This window comes from Hibiscus syriacus, unplaced genomic scaffold (genome assembly GCF_006381635.1).
Source record: "Hibiscus syriacus cultivar Baekdansim isolate YM2019G1 unplaced genomic scaffold, ASM638163v2 tig00006507_pilon, whole genome shotgun sequence".
Lineage (NCBI taxonomy): Eukaryota > Viridiplantae > Streptophyta > Magnoliopsida > Malvales > Malvaceae > Hibiscus > Hibiscus syriacus.
In genome coordinates this window covers 51,133-70,360 of record NW_024062101.1, presented here as the reverse complement: position 1 = coordinate 70,360, position 19,228 = coordinate 51,133, and the positions used below count along the sequence as shown (strand labels likewise).

Here is a 19,228-nt window from a genome sequence, read left to right as displayed (position 1 = left end):
GAGGGAAAGGTTTTTAAATTAAGAGGGAACATGACAATTATGTTTAAATAATTATTTAAGTTATTAAAATTCATGATTATTAAATTATTATTAAATAATTATTAAATTTTATTGAACTGTTACAAGATGATAATTAAATTTTATGGAGCTATTGTTATAACGTCAAAAAATCATGTTTATAATTTTAAATTTTAATAATTAAAATAACCATTTAAACATAATCCAATGACCTCTAGTATACCTTATCCTTAGAATAAACATTGAGTTTATTTAGGGGTGAGTGTTCGATCGAGTCGGGTAAAAAAATTCGAGTTATTTGAGTCGACAAGTCCTATTTTATAACTCAAATTTGACTTGAAATTTTTTTCGAGTTGAGTCAAGTTGCTCGAGTTTCTGTTTAAATTTAATTGTAAATATTTATAATATTATGACATTATTTGACTCCAATTTAAATAGTTTTCTTTAACTATATACAATACATATATGTTTCTTCATATTTTTTCGTATATTATATACATATATCATACAGAGTCAAGAGACTCAACTCAAACTTGAAAATCAATCCACTTATTACGAAAATTTTTGAGTTACTAAAGTTGTATTTTATAACTTGACTCAAATTTGAAATTTTTTCGAGTCGAGTCGAGTTTTTTTTTAGTCGAATCAATAAGATCGGTTTTTCAAGTTGAATCGAGTTTTGTTCATCTCTAAATTTATTCATTAAGAAATTTAAGCTCAAGTGTTAATATATGATATGTTATAATACATAAAAGATACTACTCAAATTATAAAAGATAGAAATTGGTGCCAATTCCACTAGAAGCAGTTGTGGAAACTGAAACCTCCCTATAGGATTCAAGTATTCCTAATATGGAAGCTGTGTAATGACTATTTACCTATTACGAAATGTGCTTTCGCTATAGCTTCCATTCATCAACATTCATCAATGGATCCAACAATGGCTTTCCTCGAGATCAATTGAAACACCGAAAGGGATTCGATTCTACATCTATTTCGTTGTGATCCGCTCATCTATCTTGTCAATCCGTTACCGAATCCAACGACGAGTGTTATACATGACCAACAAACTGCTGAAACTCGGATCTTCTACTCATAGCCTTAATGTTATTTGTTTGTTTTCATGTATCAAAAAGATATGTGAAACTTGTTGAACTCAATTGATCAAATATCTATCAGGATACATCTTACAGTAATTAAGATAGAACATCTATAGTTTTTATAGCTCAAATGAAAGTCACTCCTGGTTAGAAATTTGATGATTCAGTTAATAGTCCCTCTGTCCTAATGATATTAACATGCTAGTCTCTCTGTCCTAATGATATTAACATGCTAGTCTCTCTGTCCTAATGATATTGACATGCACACGTTCTGCAGACGCATCTACTGATGTGCTATTTAAAAGCTATATTTGATGTTCGAAAATATCATTTAACTTCTAAATTTTCTCTCGACCCTTAAGAGACGAGTGTCTTGGTGAAGGACATGATTTGTATATCGTGTGGTGCTTCATATTTGGTCTTAGTGATTGCCGTGTATGATTTCTGCGGTCTCTAACATAGAAATAGGACATAACAGTTGTCTTACTATGCATTTGTTGTTATCTTAAGTTCTTCTAAACATATCTTTAGCTGTTTATATATATATAAACATTTGAAAATTAACGTCCAATCGTCATTGAAGTCACTGGTGTTTAAACTCATAACCTCTAGGAACAACAACGATTCCTTTGATCACTGAGGTAAATTGGTTCGTGCAAGTTACTTCTATTTTTAACTTCATCTCATATTAATTTATCACATTTAAGATCTTTAGTTTAAGCAAAAACTTTATCAAGCAACACTGCTGTCTTATTTATTTGCAGAACGAACCTTTGGAACTGATGTTCGTCCCTTTGCATTGCAGATTGAACTTTAAACCATTTAAGAGGCCTCGTTTTCTGAATCTTACACCAAAATGAGTTCATAAATGTAAACTGCATAACATGGGAGAATAAATTCTACCATGTGAAAGCTGGAAGGACGTAGGTTGGATATGCATCGTATTTGGACGCAAGGGCCTTTACAGAGGATGAATCTGCAACTTGTCCGAAACTATCCAGTCCAAGCTCAGTTGCATGGATCCCTCCGGTGATAAATGCTGACTGGATTCCGGCTGCATTTGCACCCTTAATGTCGTGATGAAGAGAGTCACCGACGGCAATAGTATTGGAGGCTTCCACACCAACCATGGCCATGGCTGATTCATATATTATCTGAAAAAAGAACCAACAGGTGTAAATAAAAATTACAGTGCCATTGATGTGCTTTAAGGGAAACAGCAACAATCGAAAGAAATAAGGCTGAACAAACAATTAGGAACGAAGATGAAACTCTAAAAGACTAGGGGTTTTAGAAAACCTCTAGTTATTCTATCAATTCAAAGAAAATAATAAGAATAATGAGGTTGTAAATATTTTACAGCTTATTCATACCAGGGTTACAAATAAAGTTTTAATCCTAGCCTTAGATTTAAACCCTAAAGATTACTTATAATCCTAACCTTAGATTTAAACCCTAAAAATAACTAATAATCCTAACCTTAGATTTAAACCCTAAAAATAACTAATAATCCTAATTGTCTGTGTCTGTCTATACGTCTAATAAAATAAATAAGACAAACTTAATCAAATAAAATAATTGTAAAGCTCTTGCATCAGTCATAGGGGAAATGTTCATCCAAATACAAGATAAAAGAAACAGTGATATAATCATATAAGGAGAAATAGTGGCACACTACACTACCTACTGACATTTCAACATAAAGCACTCACGTTAGATGCTTAATAGGTTATCTTCCGATGCTAAGTTCAAACTTACATTACGACTTAACCATAACCATCTGCTTAATAAACCTAAATAGAATAATCATAGAGAAAAGAAGTCAGCTAAAACGACAAAACATTATTTGGCAATATAGATCTATCAACTAGATTGATCTAACTTGTGGTTGCTAGGTTATCATACATTTTAAATCCTAAACAAACCCACAAACAGTTTCTGACTGTGCTCAATTTGTTTAACAAGGTAAAATATAATGAATTTTTATATATTAAGAAAGAATTAGGAAAGAAAAGCAACCAGATAAAGACATCCCATGACAACTGCAAGAAGACGTATTATGCACAAATGATCATGGTCGGTAGAATAAACTTGCAAGACTGTTTACTAGAGCAAAGAAATGGCAAGATCATGAATGGCCCTGGATTTAAGAAAGAAGAAATAGGTAACAAGTATAAAGAACAAAATGATCATATCACCTTATCTGGTTTCCCCATCCATTTCACTTCACCACCAAGCTTTTCATATTTGGCGGCTAAGGTACCTAACACAAACCAAGATGTTTTAACTTTAAAGAATCTTTCATGCATCACAGTGAAGGAATTTCATTTTTCACAACATGCTTGTAAAGTTAAATAGTCCCAACCAAGGAATCCAGGGGCATAGAATCCATGTAACTGTTATTTTTTTCATTACTTTTTGAGGAAAGAGCAGCAATTGTCTAAAAAAGTGTCAAGACCCGAAATTTTAAATGACAAGAATCACGATAAATGAATTTGATGTAAGGTTGCTTTAAGGATTCAAATCTTACAATTATTTGGATTTTTTGGCATCCATTAAAGTTCAAGTTCTTTCATATTTTCACTGGACCCAAGCGATAAACAAATTGTTGAAAGATCACAGAAAAATCTGTCTTGAGGAGAGTGCAAAACCTTGACAAAATAAGTCTTGAAAATCTTAACACTGCCTTTGAAAGTAAAATCAACAGGGATCTCAACTAAGGTTAATTATTACAAGATGATAAATCAAGTAACATTCCTGGTAGTATATGAGAGTGGGTGAATGCACACCCTCAATGTAATATGCAAGAAAAATAAATCATATTTATATATGTTCTAATTATCAAATACATTTTTTGTTGAGAATAACTTCATCTAAAAATAAAAGCAGAAAGCCAATTGTAAGCTCACAGGAATAAACGTCAAAATATTGGTATGAATCACAAAAAATAAATTCAAGAAACCAATCCAAACAGATTTAATACCATAAATATTCCTCAGTATATGAAATTAAAAAAAGAAAAGAAAAAAAAGAAGAAGACGCTTAAGTTAAGTTTACATGTATAAAATCGATAAGCGTTTAATAGGTGTCAACAATCTGAAGACAATTAAATGAGGAGATCAGAAAAACAACTGAAATGACATACACAGAATTAGAAAGAATGATCCCCATTACACAACAAAAAAGGAGATATGCTTCGACATGCTAAAACATCTATTTGAAAGGAGATGAAGACAATTGTCTGCTTCTCAGTTACTGATGAATTGTTTTTGGTTCCCATAGAGCAACTATAAATGTGATTTAAAATTATTACTATTGTTCTTCAACCCAATTTTGCAATCGAGTAAATCTTTACAACTTACCAGGCATGACACTCAAAGCTCTAGCTTCGACAGTCACAAAGTCTGGATTAGCTACCACCATTGGAATCTTTTTAGTTGCACAACACTCCAATATCTTCTCAAGACCCTCAAGACTCATGGGACGTACCAAACCTGAAGGAAGCCCTAAGGCTTCAGTGCCATGCGCCAAGATAAAATCAGCCTCTTCAACATTCTCAACAACTTGTAAGCCCAAACCCTACAAGAATAAATTGATATACTATGACATGTTAATTCAATCACGCTGCCAAGTCATTAAGTCTGAATATAACTAGTAAAGCAATGGAGATGATAAAAGTGTTTGACTGGCACATCAATGGATGGACTAGGTGTCTAATCCCCTTTGAAAGCCAACGGCTGAAGTTATAGTTCTTCAACAAGAAAGAAGTCCTTCAGTCCATGGCAATATGTTTTGACAGTGAGCAGGTTCTTAATAAAGTAATTATTTTCTTTTCGATACCTAACAGCATTTTGGCAGTTTTCAATTAGCTGGAATGGGCCTCAATTATGGCCAATATGGTCATATCTTCATTCTTTTAATTAATTTATTAGGGATTTTATGTTGATTTTATTTACCTTCTTCAAATATAAATCCTAAACTGTTTAAATGAAATATCTCTGACCCTAAACTTTAAGCAGGTAAACTTTCTAATCTTCCCCATTCAGTTAGTAGCACAAAAACTTTCATTTCATTCCAAAGTTGAGATAGTTTACACATCTTGCAAAGCCTCTTTCATATTAAAAAGCCCATGGCTATTGTCAAGCAAATATGAAATTTTGGCTAGATTATATTATAAGCAAATTAGAGAAGATGTAGCAATAGAAAAAATGTGTACTTCTAGGGGACTGCAGCAGCTAACAAGTTATTGTATTCAATTTGATAATATGCATATGACAATTACAGACATATCCTCAAGTGAGAAAGTAGACTTTTAGTTTACAAGGCATATAGGATGTTTATTAGAAAGTAATAGAGCATGAATTAGGAATATTCCATCTTTACACTACAACCTTTAAATGGGGCGAAGGGAGAGAGAAGCTACATGAGGTTTCTTAAACTGGGGATGCTCTTCGGGTAAAACAATAAACAGGAAGAAGGAACAATTACGAAACACTCAAAACAGTTTGGATACCTCAAGAGATATAGCACCCCTGTCACTCCAGGTCATATGAATGCAAGACCTTCCAAGAGCAGCAAACCAGGAATTGTCTCTCCTGAATGTAATAAAATACAGGTAAACTCTAGAAATGTATGTTACATGCTTACGGAAGGAAAAATTCAAATAAAAGCAGTATACTATAACCATAAGGAAGTGCATGTGGAAAATCCATAGACATAATTGGATATTAAGTAAAAAAAAAGGTTGTTTAGTTTCTTTTTTTTTAATAAAAATCTGTAAAAGAGGAAACCTTTATTAATATTAGAACATTGCATGGAACTCAACAGGTGTATGTATTTTGCAGTACAGAAATTTGGTCAGACTAATCTAATGCACAATGAATTCAAAAAAAAAAAAGAGTAGTGTTATAGTCTTATAGATGTTGGAGATTTCACCATACATAAGAATAAGATATGTAAGGGCAAACCTTTGCAAGTACTGATGCGTTAATTCTCCACTGGTGATGGCTCCCACAAAGAGAGAAGGATCAAAGCCTAGGTTCTTCAATTTCTCTATTGTTATTGATGCTCGTCTTGAAGAATTACTTATGATCACCATCTTGGCACCAGTGCTTGCCAGCTTTTCCACTGTCAGCCATAAGGATTGTATCTTTTAGGGGAAAACGGAAAGATAATGCATTAACATGCATCTCACCTAACATGTCAAAAATCCAGCATGTTGGCAAAGAAAATATAACCAAAATGCTAAAACTCACAAATGAAAACATACATGTCGAAATTGCTCCTGGGTAAGGTTGTTTGCCATCATGAAGGACTCCAAATTGATCCAACAACCAAACCTGTAAATGACACCAAAGTATCCAAAAGCAACGAATGTGTTAACAGTATGTATTAGTACCTAAAAATAAATTCAAGGCTGGCATAGTTACCTACATTTATACACTACTTAATTAGAAACGCACGTATAAGCACGCTAATGAATGGAAACAGCCAGTGGCTAGCTCTAAGTGTATAGTTAATGTCAAAACTAAGAGATTTGATTGACATCCAAACCGGATTATTTTCCTTTCCTCATAATTAAGATTCCTAATTTAGACTTTTGATTTCAAAGCATAAATTTACAATGAAAGTTTAAACTTTTAACCTTACAAATTCTTGAAAGCCCAGTTTGATTTCTCCTCCAAAGGGTATTTTTTGTTTTTCATCTCCAAAAGAAAAGGGCAATTAGCATATGAGTTCCATTGAAATTTAAAATAAAAGCCTTAAGCAATACGAGAAATCAAACTATTCAGAAGTTACAGTCAAGGCTAAAAACCTATATGAAATAAATTCAGTTGCACAAATTATAGCTAAAACTAAACCTTTGATTAGCTAAACGCTACTTCGATTGACTAGAACTGAAAACAGATATTTGGGGGAGGAAAAGCAGGGAAATAAACTACCATTTGAGTACCTTGAAAGGACGCTTTTCGGCAAGTTGTTGAAGGCCATTGAAGGTCTGAAACAGAGGTTCAATTGATGTAGCAATAGAGCATTTGGCCATCATTTTCCTCTTGTTTCCTTTCTTATGTTTTTGAAATATTTTCAATCCGAGTTTTCTCGAGGACTTGCACTATATGGCGAAGAAATTTCGATCTCTTATCAAAGTTTTTTAAAAAAGAAAATATATATTTGTCTTCTTTAAAATAATTAATGTTTTTAGCATATTTTTAATTTTACTATTGATGTTTTAAAAGTTATAAATCAGTCACTAACATTATCATTTGTTAAAAATTTATCATTTGACATTAATAATCGTTATTGTGGGTGATGGAAAGCTGACATGACGTGTTAACTATTGATTTGACATCATTTGACCCTTATTTTGACCAATCCTTTCTGTAATCTCAAGATTCGACCTAAACGTTACGACCTAATCTTAAAAGTCACATTAATCATCGAAGTGGGCTAGAATTTAATTCAAAATAATTTATCAGATATTAAATTAAAATAATAAATAATTTATACATTTATTATCATTTTATCGAAAAAATATTTTATATCAAAATATAATTTAAATCTGAGACTCTGATCATTGAGATGTCGATCTAATTTAACATCTTAAAATATTTGAAAGAGATAAATAAAGGGAGTGAGCTATAGAGTTCAGTGCGGTTAAGATGTACGAAAAAACAAAGTATTCAGAAAAGTCAACAAGCATAATTATAATACAAGTCATTATATTCATAATATGAACAAATATGCAGATGTAAATGCACTCATACACCGCACACTATCTGAAGAGTATGTTCCCCGAACCATTCTAACTACTCACATCATTCGAAATGGGTCCATCACAAAGGAAGAGACCTCTGAATTCAAAGTATAAATGAGCTTCCACTATCAATTTCATCCTAATATCATTGCATCAAAATATGATTATCTGAATTCTAATCCAATCTGAATGTAAAAATATTTGCATACAAGTATCCGAATATATTGCATATACTCCGAATTTAAAATATCAATATAATCAATATTACGAATGCTCAACATACATTCTTAATACAACAAGTCAATATAATCTCATGGCATCTTCCGAATTACATTTATTACATCCACTATCACAGAACAATTAAATTCACAAATCATATCAAACTATCAGGTAATCAAAAAAATATTTAGCATTGGACAAAGACACACCAAGATTCAAACACATCACAACAACATAGAATTAAAACAATTGTAGTACGGTAAGACACACACCTATATAATAACCGGAAGAAAAATCAGTGTTTCTCTTTATCATCGCATCGTCTTACAGTTAGTTGGGAATGATTAACAGAGTAGCGACAGTGGAAAGTTGGGAAATAAAATTGACGAATTAATGTTCGAGTTTGGGAGCAAAAACGACAGAAAATAATTGAAATCCCATTTAAAGACAATGTTCTAAACCAATGATTTTTGAAATATAGGATAAATAAATGAGCAATGGAATTAAATTAATTTAAAACGAGAGATAATAGACGCATTGATCGGAGTTTCAGTGAAACTAAATTTCAAATCTATTTATGGGTTAATAACGTGAAAGGTTTCAAACTTTCCTGAGTTTATAAAATTTCCTTTAGAAACTCTAAGAGTTTTAGAAAACATCTCCAAAAGTGACATTCATTCAATTTAGTCAAAAATTTAAAATTAAATTCAACATAAATTTTGAATTATTAAAACAAAAATATTAGCCTCGATTTTTGGGATATGACACTTTCTTTCCATCTTCACTCTATCATCTCCATACTTCTTTTTAACTCAAAACCCACCATTTTTGTTAGTCTTTCTTCTTCAAACTTCATCTTCATGCTCATCCCACAGCTCTCTTTGTCTCGTACAAAGCCCATGGCATGGCAGCAACATAATCAGAACCATTAGTTTTCAATTTTCATCCATATTAAGAAGGTTTTTGCACTGAAAATGGCCACTCAATATAAATATACCTACACTACTGCAATTGCAGGCCTCTCAGAGTAGTATAATAAAGTATTCTTCTTCATGTTAAAGTTCTTTCTTTTATTGAACTTCGAGGTTTCTCATTAACTTTGCTTGAATGATGATGAGTGGAAGAAACAGACATCCTTTTGCTGTAACTCAATGGGGGAGAACTTGAACATCAAGCTTTAATCTTCAAGTATATAGTCTCTGGCATTCCTATACCATCTGATCTCATCTTCTCCATCAAAAGAAGCTTCTTGGAGTACTCCTCATTTTCTTTCAGGTTTTTCTCTTACCAGCCTCAACATGGTAAAAACTTAAAGCCCCCATTTTTTTGTAATGAATTGTTGTTGTTTGGTTCTAGCTTTAACATGGTGTTTCATTGTTGTGTTTGGTAGTTGGATGGAAACGTTTCAAGGGGAGAAAAATGAACCCGGAGCATGGGAGGTGTCGAAGAACTGATGGGAAAAAAATGGAGATGCTCGAAACAAGCTTACATTGATTCCAAATACTGTGAAAGGCACATGCATAGAGGCAAAAACCGTTTGAGAAAGGATATGGAACCTACTGCTACAACAATGGCGAACACTCCGACAACATGCTAAATACATCGGTTTTCAGTCTTGGCTCAATGACCCCTTCATGTATCCCCATGCCTCAAGAGCTCTCAACATTAGGCTGTCACTTCAAACACATGCCACTAAGCCTTGTAGGAGCTTCTCAGGTTCATCAATGGAGGATTCATGGTAATTTACGCAATTAAAAACGAGCTTATCTTCTACAAACCATAGGACAACAATCCATCGTTTCTTTGATGAATGGCTACAAAAACATCGAGACTCATCATGGTTTCTTTGCTCGAGACAAAGAGAGTTGTGAGATGAGCATGAAGATGAAGATTAAAGAAGAAAGCTTAATGAAAATGGTGGGTTTTGAGTTAAAAAGAAGTACGGAGATGAAAGAGTGGAGATGGAAGATAAGGGTGGGTCAAAATAATAGTTAAACAGTGTCAAATCACTATGTCAGCTTATGTTACCTACAGTCACGATTGTTAATGTGATCAATTTGTAACAAACACTAATATTAGATAGTGGCCGATTTATGACTTTTGAAACATCAACGGTGAAAAATTTTACTCAAATATTAGTGATTATTTGCGTAGTTTACCCAAAAAAATCATGTACACAGTTTGATGTCAGTATAATTTTTCCTTAACTCTTCCGTTTAGTGTCATACCTAATGATGGGCATGTGACCCGAAATTAATGGGTTTCGGTCTCCCGATTGAGTTAGGTTTTTGAAAGAATTTTGGGTTTGAGTCGGTTTTTCAGAGAATATGTTTGAGTTGGTCGGGTTTGAGTTTAGGGTGAAAAATATCCGACTCAAAAAAATATAAATTTACCTTATATATTTAAGGATAATTGTAATAATAACCCTCTATATATATTTTTTTCAATTAGATCCCTATTTTTATTGAATAAAAATAATATTTTTATAAATATATTTATTTTGAGTAGGGTCGGATTTGGGTTTTATCTAAAAAAATTGGGTCAGATTTGAGTCGGGTGAAGTCACCCATATATCGGACTTAACCTGACCCATGTCCACCCCTACTCTTCTTTCTTCACTCATACTTTTTTAAATTTTAAAATAAAAACATTTATTTCCCCACTAATTTTTAAATTTTTAATAAAATTTTAAAATGACAACATTTTATCTTCTCTATTTATTTCATAATTTTTAAAATTTTAATGAAATTTTAAAATTAGAATTTTTTATTATCTCTTTCCTCCCTACATCATTAATAATAGTTTACAATTATTGATATTTTAAAACCATTTTATATAATATAATTTATAATTTAATAAAATTAATAATCAATAAATAAATCACATAATAAAAATAAATTGAATAAAAAATAAATTAAAGTTATTATTATTAGTGATATAAAAATATAAACGATTTATTTATTATGATTTACACATGTAAAAAGTAATTTTTTAATCTAATGATCATAATTAAACTTATTATTTAATGGTCATAATTAATTATGTGCCTTAAATTATGAAGAGTTACTGTTTAATATATTTATCAAATCATAAATTATTAATTTAATTTAAATTTTGAATGTATTTATATATTACATTATAAAAATAAATTTATTAATTTGATTATCATAATTAATCAGTGCTTTAAATAATGAAGAATTATTTTTTCAATTTTCATATTATAATATTAATTGACAATTAAAAGTTTACAACTTACAAATCAAATAATTATCCATTTGGGTCTATATACATATAATTTAAGTTAAATTATTAATCAATTATTACATCATAATAATGATTTAAACTTATTGATATTTAAAAATCATTTTATATAATCTAATTTTAATCTAATAAAATTAATTTAATAATTTTAATCATTGTAAAATTTTTTAATAATTATTTAATCTAATAATCATAATTAATTTAGAAAGTAAATTTACTAATCTAATGGTCATAATTAATATATAAAAATAAATTTATTAATTCAATTATCATAATTAAATTTATTAATCTAATGATTATAATTAATAATTGGCTTAATATAAAAATAAGTGTCCAAACTATATCGCTTTTTACAAATAGGTGCCTAAACTTTTTCTGATCAATCCAGGTGTCAAACGTTACCGATTTAGGTGCCCGGACCGTAACTGTCGTTAAAAAACTCTGTTAAGTGACACATGTCACTTTTTGGTTATTTTAATTTTTTATTTAAACTAAAAACATAAGAATATAATTTTATTTAAAAAAAACTCAAAACTTTTGAAAATCTAAAAAAAACCCAAAACTTTGAAAACTTTTATTACAACCTCGATACCCACGGCTCCAACGGCAGCCACAGTGGTTGGGGCAAGGACGACTGGCAATGGAGGTGGCGAGGATGACGAAAACGTTGATGGTCGTGGTCGGAAATAGAGACATTAGGGTTAGGGTTTGGGATTTAGAGATGATTTTAGGGATTTAGAGATGATTTTAGGGATTTAGGTTTTTTGTAATTTTAGAAAAATTAAGATTTTTAAAAAATATAATAATATTTTAAATTTTTTAAAATAAATTTTTAAAATTACTGAGTTTTTTAACGGTTGTTACGGATGAGGAACCTAAAGTGGGGCAAGAACGTGACATGTGTCTCTTAACGGGGCTTTTTAATGGCCGTTACGGATGATGAACCTAAAGTGGTAATGTTTGTAACATTAGGCACCTGGATTGATTGAAAAAAAAAAAGTTTAGGCTTTGAAAAAAAAGTTATTAATTTAATAGAACTTTTGAGTATATTTATAGATTACAATTTATAAATATAAAAAGTAAACATATTAATTTAATGATCATATTTAATCATGTACCTTAAATAGTGTAGAATTATTTTGTCACTCTATGTTATAATAAATTCATAATCTCATAACTTCATCAATTGCAACTTACAAGTCAAGTAAATACCAAGTAGAATCAATATCAGATTATTTTAATAAGGCTTAAGGGTCACTTTTGCCCATGTAGTAGACTCAATTTATCATTTTCGCCCCTATGATATTTTCGCATCAATTTAACACTCAAAGTTGTATAATTGCATCATCTTAAACCCTAAACCCTATAGTAAATATTTTAAACATTGATGCAATTAAACAACTTCGATGGCTAAATTGATGTGAAAATATCATAGGGGCAAAAATGATAAATTAGGTCTATTACAAAGACAAAAATGACCTTAAGTCTTTTAATCATAAGTCAGATAATTTACAAGTTGATTCAATTACAGATCAAGTTCATAGCAAGTCAGATTGATAACAGGTCAGATAATATCAGTTATGTATCAGGTTAATCTCGGGTTCGGTTTCATATCAGGTCGGATTTAGTTATGACAATATCAGGTTCAATTCGGGTTCAAGTCATTCTCAAGTCAGATTCATATCCAAAATTGTCAAGTTTAACTGATTTTAGATCAACAACAGTTTTGACTTGAATCGATTTCGGATCATTATCACCTCAAGTCACAAACAATTTTAAATCAAGTCGGTTTTAGTTAGTTTTGCAGGTGGAATAAGTTTTTTACATTTCTAATTGTAAATAGGGATATCTACCTGAATTGGAATCTCAAAAATGTGTCTGCTAGATAGCTAATGTGGACTGATTACTCTACAAGTGGTTTTGGTTTATTCTTGGATTGCAATACAAATTTACATTCATCCAAAAAATAATGCTAAAATAGCAGCAATCGGGCTGGAGGGAAATTAAAAAGTAATTATAATTGAAAGAAACTTTCCATTTAATACTATTTTAAATTTGGTGCTTATATTTAAAACACCACATTCAATACTCAAGCGGACAACTACATTGAAGAAAGGATCTGATTGAAATGATAGTAATAGTTGGATGAATTATTCAGAATGTTTTGAAATTGGAAGAGAAGTTCAAAACCTGAATATAGTTTGGGGATGTATGGTGGAATTCGCCTATAAAGATTTAACTAATGTTGAAACCCTAAAATAAAAACAAAACATCTGTATGTGCGCTTATTAGATTCAAGGTAAGCTGGGTGAGTGTGAAGTGAATGAAATCGTTGGGCTCATAAAAGTTTGTTATTAATTTGGGTTTTGTTCAACAGAGAGGAGGTGAATTATGAGCCGTTACACTAGTAATTCCTGGAATCACCTTGGCGTTCGAGGGCGATATGGAGTGCTGGAGGCATTGCCTTTCCGTGCTTGGATATATCGGCCGGATTTGTTGAAAAGAGTATGGATATTATACAGATCCGACAGATGGGGACTCATTTTTCATCGTTGAGTGGCACACTTTGAATCTGCAAACTGAAGAAATCAGTAAGACTCTGAGTACAATGCCACTCGAGGCTATTCTTTCTGGAACTGCCGTTGCCAATGGCAACCGCGTTTACGTCCTCGGGGGAGGATGCAAGGGGATCCTTGCTGTGCCACTGCCATCAGCTGGAGCCACGCTGTCACCATTCTCGTCGTCGTTCACCTCACAAGGCAAAAACCCTATTAAAAATCAGAAAATCTAATCAAATCCAAATAAATAATAATAAACTCAAAATCAATCTAATCCCGAATTTCATGCAAGCAACACCCTGTTCAACCATAACCCTATTACTGAGCCCTACCTCAATCATCAGGCCTCCTCTAACTTCACCAAACTCCAACAATTATGAAGAAAAGAGAAACAACCATAAATAAAAGGGATTCGGTGAGAAAAAGAAAAAAATGAGGAGACCCAGAGAGATTTTCGAACCCAAAAATACCGAGAGAGATTCGAATCCAACAAAACCCAAAAAATAAAAGAAAAAAACCCGAAAGAAACTTTTACCTTTAGACCATCATTTCATTCACCGGAGTAGAGAGACCTGTTTGAGTCAACAAAGGTAATCTACTTACCTTTTGGGGGTTTGGGTTCAGTTGGGTAGAAATGTTTTTGGCTTAGGAGAGCAAAGAGGGTTCTGTGAGGATTATTTTAAGTGCTAACCACCGCTCGGTCGTTGGAAGCGTCGTAGATCGGCGGCTGTTGGGAGGATTTGGGGAGAGAGTTCATAACTCTCCCTTTTCTTTTCTTTTTTTAGGAAGAGGAGATAATGGGAGAATAGGGTTTTTTAACCCTTAAAAGTGATATATAACCACTTAAAGGAACGACGGCGTTTTGCCAAGAGGAATGGGCCGCGTTTTAAGAAAGGGGATAATAATATTTTAAGTCCCTGGACATTTGTAAGGTTTCGTTTTAGATATTAATGAATTTTCATTTTCTTCTGATATGGACTTCATGTTTATTCCTCATTCTATTTTCGTCCTATGTTTTTTTTGGATAAGTAAGTTATATTTCATCCAAAAATGCAGACTAGTTGCTACAACTAACAAAATTACCTCACTAGGACATACCCCAATTCAAGTATAAATGCCTATTAACATCATCAAGCTTGGACATACCATATCTACACAACTTGACTCTTACAACCACTTTTATACTATTTACAATTACATCAACCGATCGAGACAAGCCCCTAAAGGGCCTATGGTTATGCTCTTCCCAAATAGAATACATCAGTCCATTCCAAGAAAGTTTCAGGATACAAAATCTGAGGGATTTACCCTTCAAATTTGTAATCAGCCAATTAAAAAAATCATCCCAATTGTTCAGGTCATAGTGAACATCACAGGAGGTTAGAATAATATCCCACACTTCCCTAGCAAAAGCACATTCAGCAAAGAGATGATCTCAAGATTCAATGCCAAAGCCACATAAACCACAACATTATCAATAGCCAAACCAAAACGGACAAGCCTATCTTTAGTAAGCAACCTATCGAGAATGACCATCCATGAGATTAAAGAGAATTTAGGGATGTGAGCAAGGAACCAGATCAGCCTGTGCCAGTTTACCTTCACACTGCAATCCCGGATATTGTCCCAGATCCATTTGCCTTTAATAAGGCTCCAGTTGGTATAAGGAAAGAATAACCGTCTAACCTTCTCTCGTATACTCAGAAGTTTGCTCAGGATCCAACTGAAATGAACTTTGCACTCTACATCCCAAAAGCTAGCTATTTTGAGACATTACTCTTTAATCCAGGCAATCCAAAGAGAGCTTTCATTAGACAATATGATTTTTACAAGTAGCAGACAACAAGCTTTATTCCATACCACTAGGTTTCTAAGACCCAACCCACCCTCAAGCTTCAAGGAGCATATATGATTTCATCCCACACGAGCTCCTTTTGCTGGGGAATCACTTCCCTTCCAGAAGAATCGCATACAAAGGCATTCAATGTCCCTGATGATCCCCTTGGGTAAAACCAGCTGCCTACTCCAGTAGTTAAAAATGCTGAACAATACAGTTTTAACCAATTGGAGCATACCACCATAACTCAGGTTCTTGTTAGACCAATGCCTAAGCTTGTCCTTAATCTTTGTCAAAAGAGCTTCACAGTCTTTACCTGTGAGTTTGCGGGTCACCAGAGGCACCCTAAGATACCTCATTGGGAGTTGTCCCAACCTAAACCCAGTAGCCAATCGGATCTGCTCCAGGTCAAGCATATTCAAACCACAATCATACAGTTCTGTCTTCTGAGCATTTAGTTTAAGACCAGAATGCTCATAAAACTTATCTAAAGTGCTTTGCACTCCCAACACAACATCTAAAGAACCATGACAAAAAACAAGCAGATCATCCGCAAGCAAAGGTGTGTGAGAGATATTCTTCTACACTTAGGGTGGAACTTAAAGATACCATGTTTTGTAGCAACATCTAAGAGAGTGGTCAGAACATTCATGGTAATGACAAATAGGTAGGGAGATAAATGATCTTCTTACCTAATCCCCCTAGCTCCTTTGAAGTACCCCACCAAGCTACCATTTAAAGAGAGAGAGAACATTGGAGTAGTAATGCAGGCCTTAATCCAATTATAGAAAATATCAGGGAGCCTCATAGCAGCAAGTACATTCAACAAGAATTCCCAACTAACAGAGTCAAAAGCCTTTTGCAAATCAATTTTGACAGCACATCTAGGTGAAAGGCTCTTCCTATAATAGCCATTAATAATTTCCTGAACTAGCAAGGTGTTATCAATAATGTTTCTACCCTTGACAAAAACTGATTGACTAAGGGATATCATGCCAGGGAAGAAAGGGGCTAGTCTATTAACAAGAATTCTTGTGATAGTTTTATAAACTACTGAGCAACAAAAGATGGGTTTAAATTCTTTTTCTAGGCATGCATTAAGGGATTTAGGCACCAAAACTATGGCAGTGGAATTGAATACAGGAAGTAAACAAGAGGACTGGAAAAAATACCTCACAACAGAAATAAAGTCAGTACCTACAATGTCCCAGGCAGCCTTGAAAAATCCAGAGGTATAACCATCAGGGTCTGGGCTCTTGTCCTTTTCTTGCTTAAATAGGGCCTCCTTAATCTCCATATCACTCACCTTTCTAGTTAAAAAATCAATAGCTCCTTCTGGCAAGGAATAGTTTAGCAGACCTTTTAGATCCTCAGCAGAACTACTCCTGACTAAAGGGTCCTCAACACCAATCAGGTTAGTGAAAAAACTCACTAACTCAGTAGCCATGCCTTCAAAAGTGTCATAATATTGACCATATTCTCTTTTCTTTTCTTATTAGATTATATCCTCTGGTGAAAGAATCTAGTATTGAGATCACCCTTATTTAACCAATGCATCTTAGCCTTCTGTCTATAGAACTCAGATTCAGCTACTTCCAGATTCACAAGCTCATTATAAATTCTTTTCTCATTATCATCTCTCCTCTGCTCAACATGAGTCAGATTAAAAATCTGAATTTGCTCCAGTTCAGATTATTTCCCCTTCACTCTGTCAGTAATATTAGAAAAATGCTCCTTTTTAAGCTCTTTTAAGAGAGGCTTAATCCTTCGCAATTTACTGAAAAGGACTTACATGGAAGAACCTTCACAGTGCACTTACCATGAATCTTTAACTGTACTCAGAAATTTATCATGTGAGGCCCAACAATTAAAAAACTTGAAAGGTCTAGGTTTCTTGATCATAGCATCCTTATGTGTCCATAATAACCTAAGGCAATGATCAGAGACTCATTGTGCTTTGAGTTCAACAAAAGACTCAGGGTAATCCAGTAACCACTGAGAATTAACCAGAACCCTATCTAGCTTCCGAGTTAAAAAAGATCATTCCTGCCTGTTTGACCATGTGAACATAGGCCCAAGAAAAGGATGGTCCATTAAATCAAGCTCCTCCAAACAGTCTTGGAACTCCTTTATGTCAGAGGATTTGTGCACTCTCATAACCTTAAAGTCTGAACTTTCCTCAGCTCTGGCAATAATATTGAAGTCCCCACCAATCACCCAAGAGGAAGAGCCAAGATCATTCTTTACAATCCTCAAATGCTCCCAAAGACCTCTTCTAGTAACACCACTATTGCTTCCATAAACTGCAGTTATTCATGTTCTAAGCCCATCAATATTTCCAATAATTCAAATGGCCTGATTACATCTTCTTTGAACAAAAAATGACAGCTGTTTCTCCCAAAGAATCCACAATCTACCCCCATCCACACAATCATAAGTTTCAACCAAGTTCCAGTCAATAGAAAGGGCAAAAGAGAATTTGGCAGAATTTTTTTCGTCTAATCCTAGACTCCATAAGACAAATAACATCCACTTCACAAGAATCCAACCTCTTAAGCATTTTCAACTGCTTTAGGGGGTTATTAATCCCCTTAACATTCCAAAAGCTCACTATCATCAAGATGAGGCAGGAACATCATAACTAGTACCCCAGATTCACCACATTACACGTAACTTTATCCAGATGATCCCTTTTCTTTGCCTTGATCTCATTAAGCAACATGGCTACACCCATAGATGCAACCCTAGTCTTCCTATGACCATCCACCAAGTTTTCTGACTTGCTAGAGGAATCAAAAACCTCTTTTTTCTTTCCCCTAATCTTCTTCTTCAGAGAATCCTACAGTGAAGGGAAATCACCAGGCTTGACAACATTAATACCCACTCCCTCATCCCCCAGGCTGTTCACAAGTCTACTAGAGTCAACATTATGATCCTCTATTAGAGTGATCTTATCAGTAGTAACAACTTGCACAGAAACAGTCCCCATGCCAGCAATCTGGGTAACCTCACTGGTTTCTTGTAGATCATGAACATAGGACTCCATAGCAATACCAACCTGGAGATGTGAATGGTGAATCCCCCCAAATGAACTGTCAGGAAGAGAATCTGAACCATGAGACTCAGTAGCATTAGTAATCTTCACATTAGGTTCATCAATATTGATATTCATAGTTTCCTTACTTCTAGACTCAACAGTATATAGGTCTTCTTTCTTCCTCCAGACTTGGACTTCTTTGGGTTTCACGAAAGTCTACCTAACCTCTACACACGAACTGACATGATGCCCAAACACTTTACATTTAGCACAAGATTGAGGCATCCATGGCACATGCACCTTAATTATCACAGACGACCCATCCTTTATAATTACATGAATAAAGTAGGGAATAATACTACCAGCTTCAATCTCCACATAAAGTTTAGCAAATTCCAGTCTCTCACGAGAAGCAGTAATGGAATCCATATAAAGAGGAGTTCC

The 19,228-nt window shown here is 33.4% G+C and overlaps 2 protein-coding genes across 2 annotated transcripts; both read right to left on the bottom strand.

The window, feature by feature from the left end:
- Nucleotides 1-1,944: 1,944 nt before the first annotated feature.
- LOC120200727 (dihydroxyacetone phosphatase-like) lies at nt 1,945-11,885 on the bottom strand. The gene is made up of 8 exons (XM_039201492.1): nt 11,881-11,885; nt 7,072-7,178; nt 6,388-6,457; nt 6,086-6,245; nt 5,632-5,713; nt 4,481-4,697; nt 3,317-3,381; nt 1,945-2,272 (listed from the first exon to the last, which is right to left on the bottom strand). Exons 2-8 carry the CDS (start codon nt 7,162-7,164, stop codon nt 2,018-2,020), a joined length of 942 nt encoding a protein of 313 aa, XP_039057423.1. The 5' UTR covers nt 7,165-7,178; nt 11,881-11,885; the 3' UTR covers nt 1,945-2,017.
- A 3,939-nt stretch (nt 11,886-15,824) lies between these two features.
- Nucleotides 15,825-17,194, bottom strand: LOC120200719. Its single transcript, XM_039201485.1, has 3 exons — nt 16,920-17,194; nt 16,480-16,763; nt 15,825-16,264 (listed from the first exon to the last, which is right to left on the bottom strand). The coding sequence occupies exons 1-3, from the start codon at nt 17,192-17,194 to the stop codon at nt 15,825-15,827; spliced, it is 999 nt and encodes a 332-aa protein (XP_039057416.1).
- Between the last annotated feature and the right edge of the window lie 2,034 nt (nt 17,195-19,228).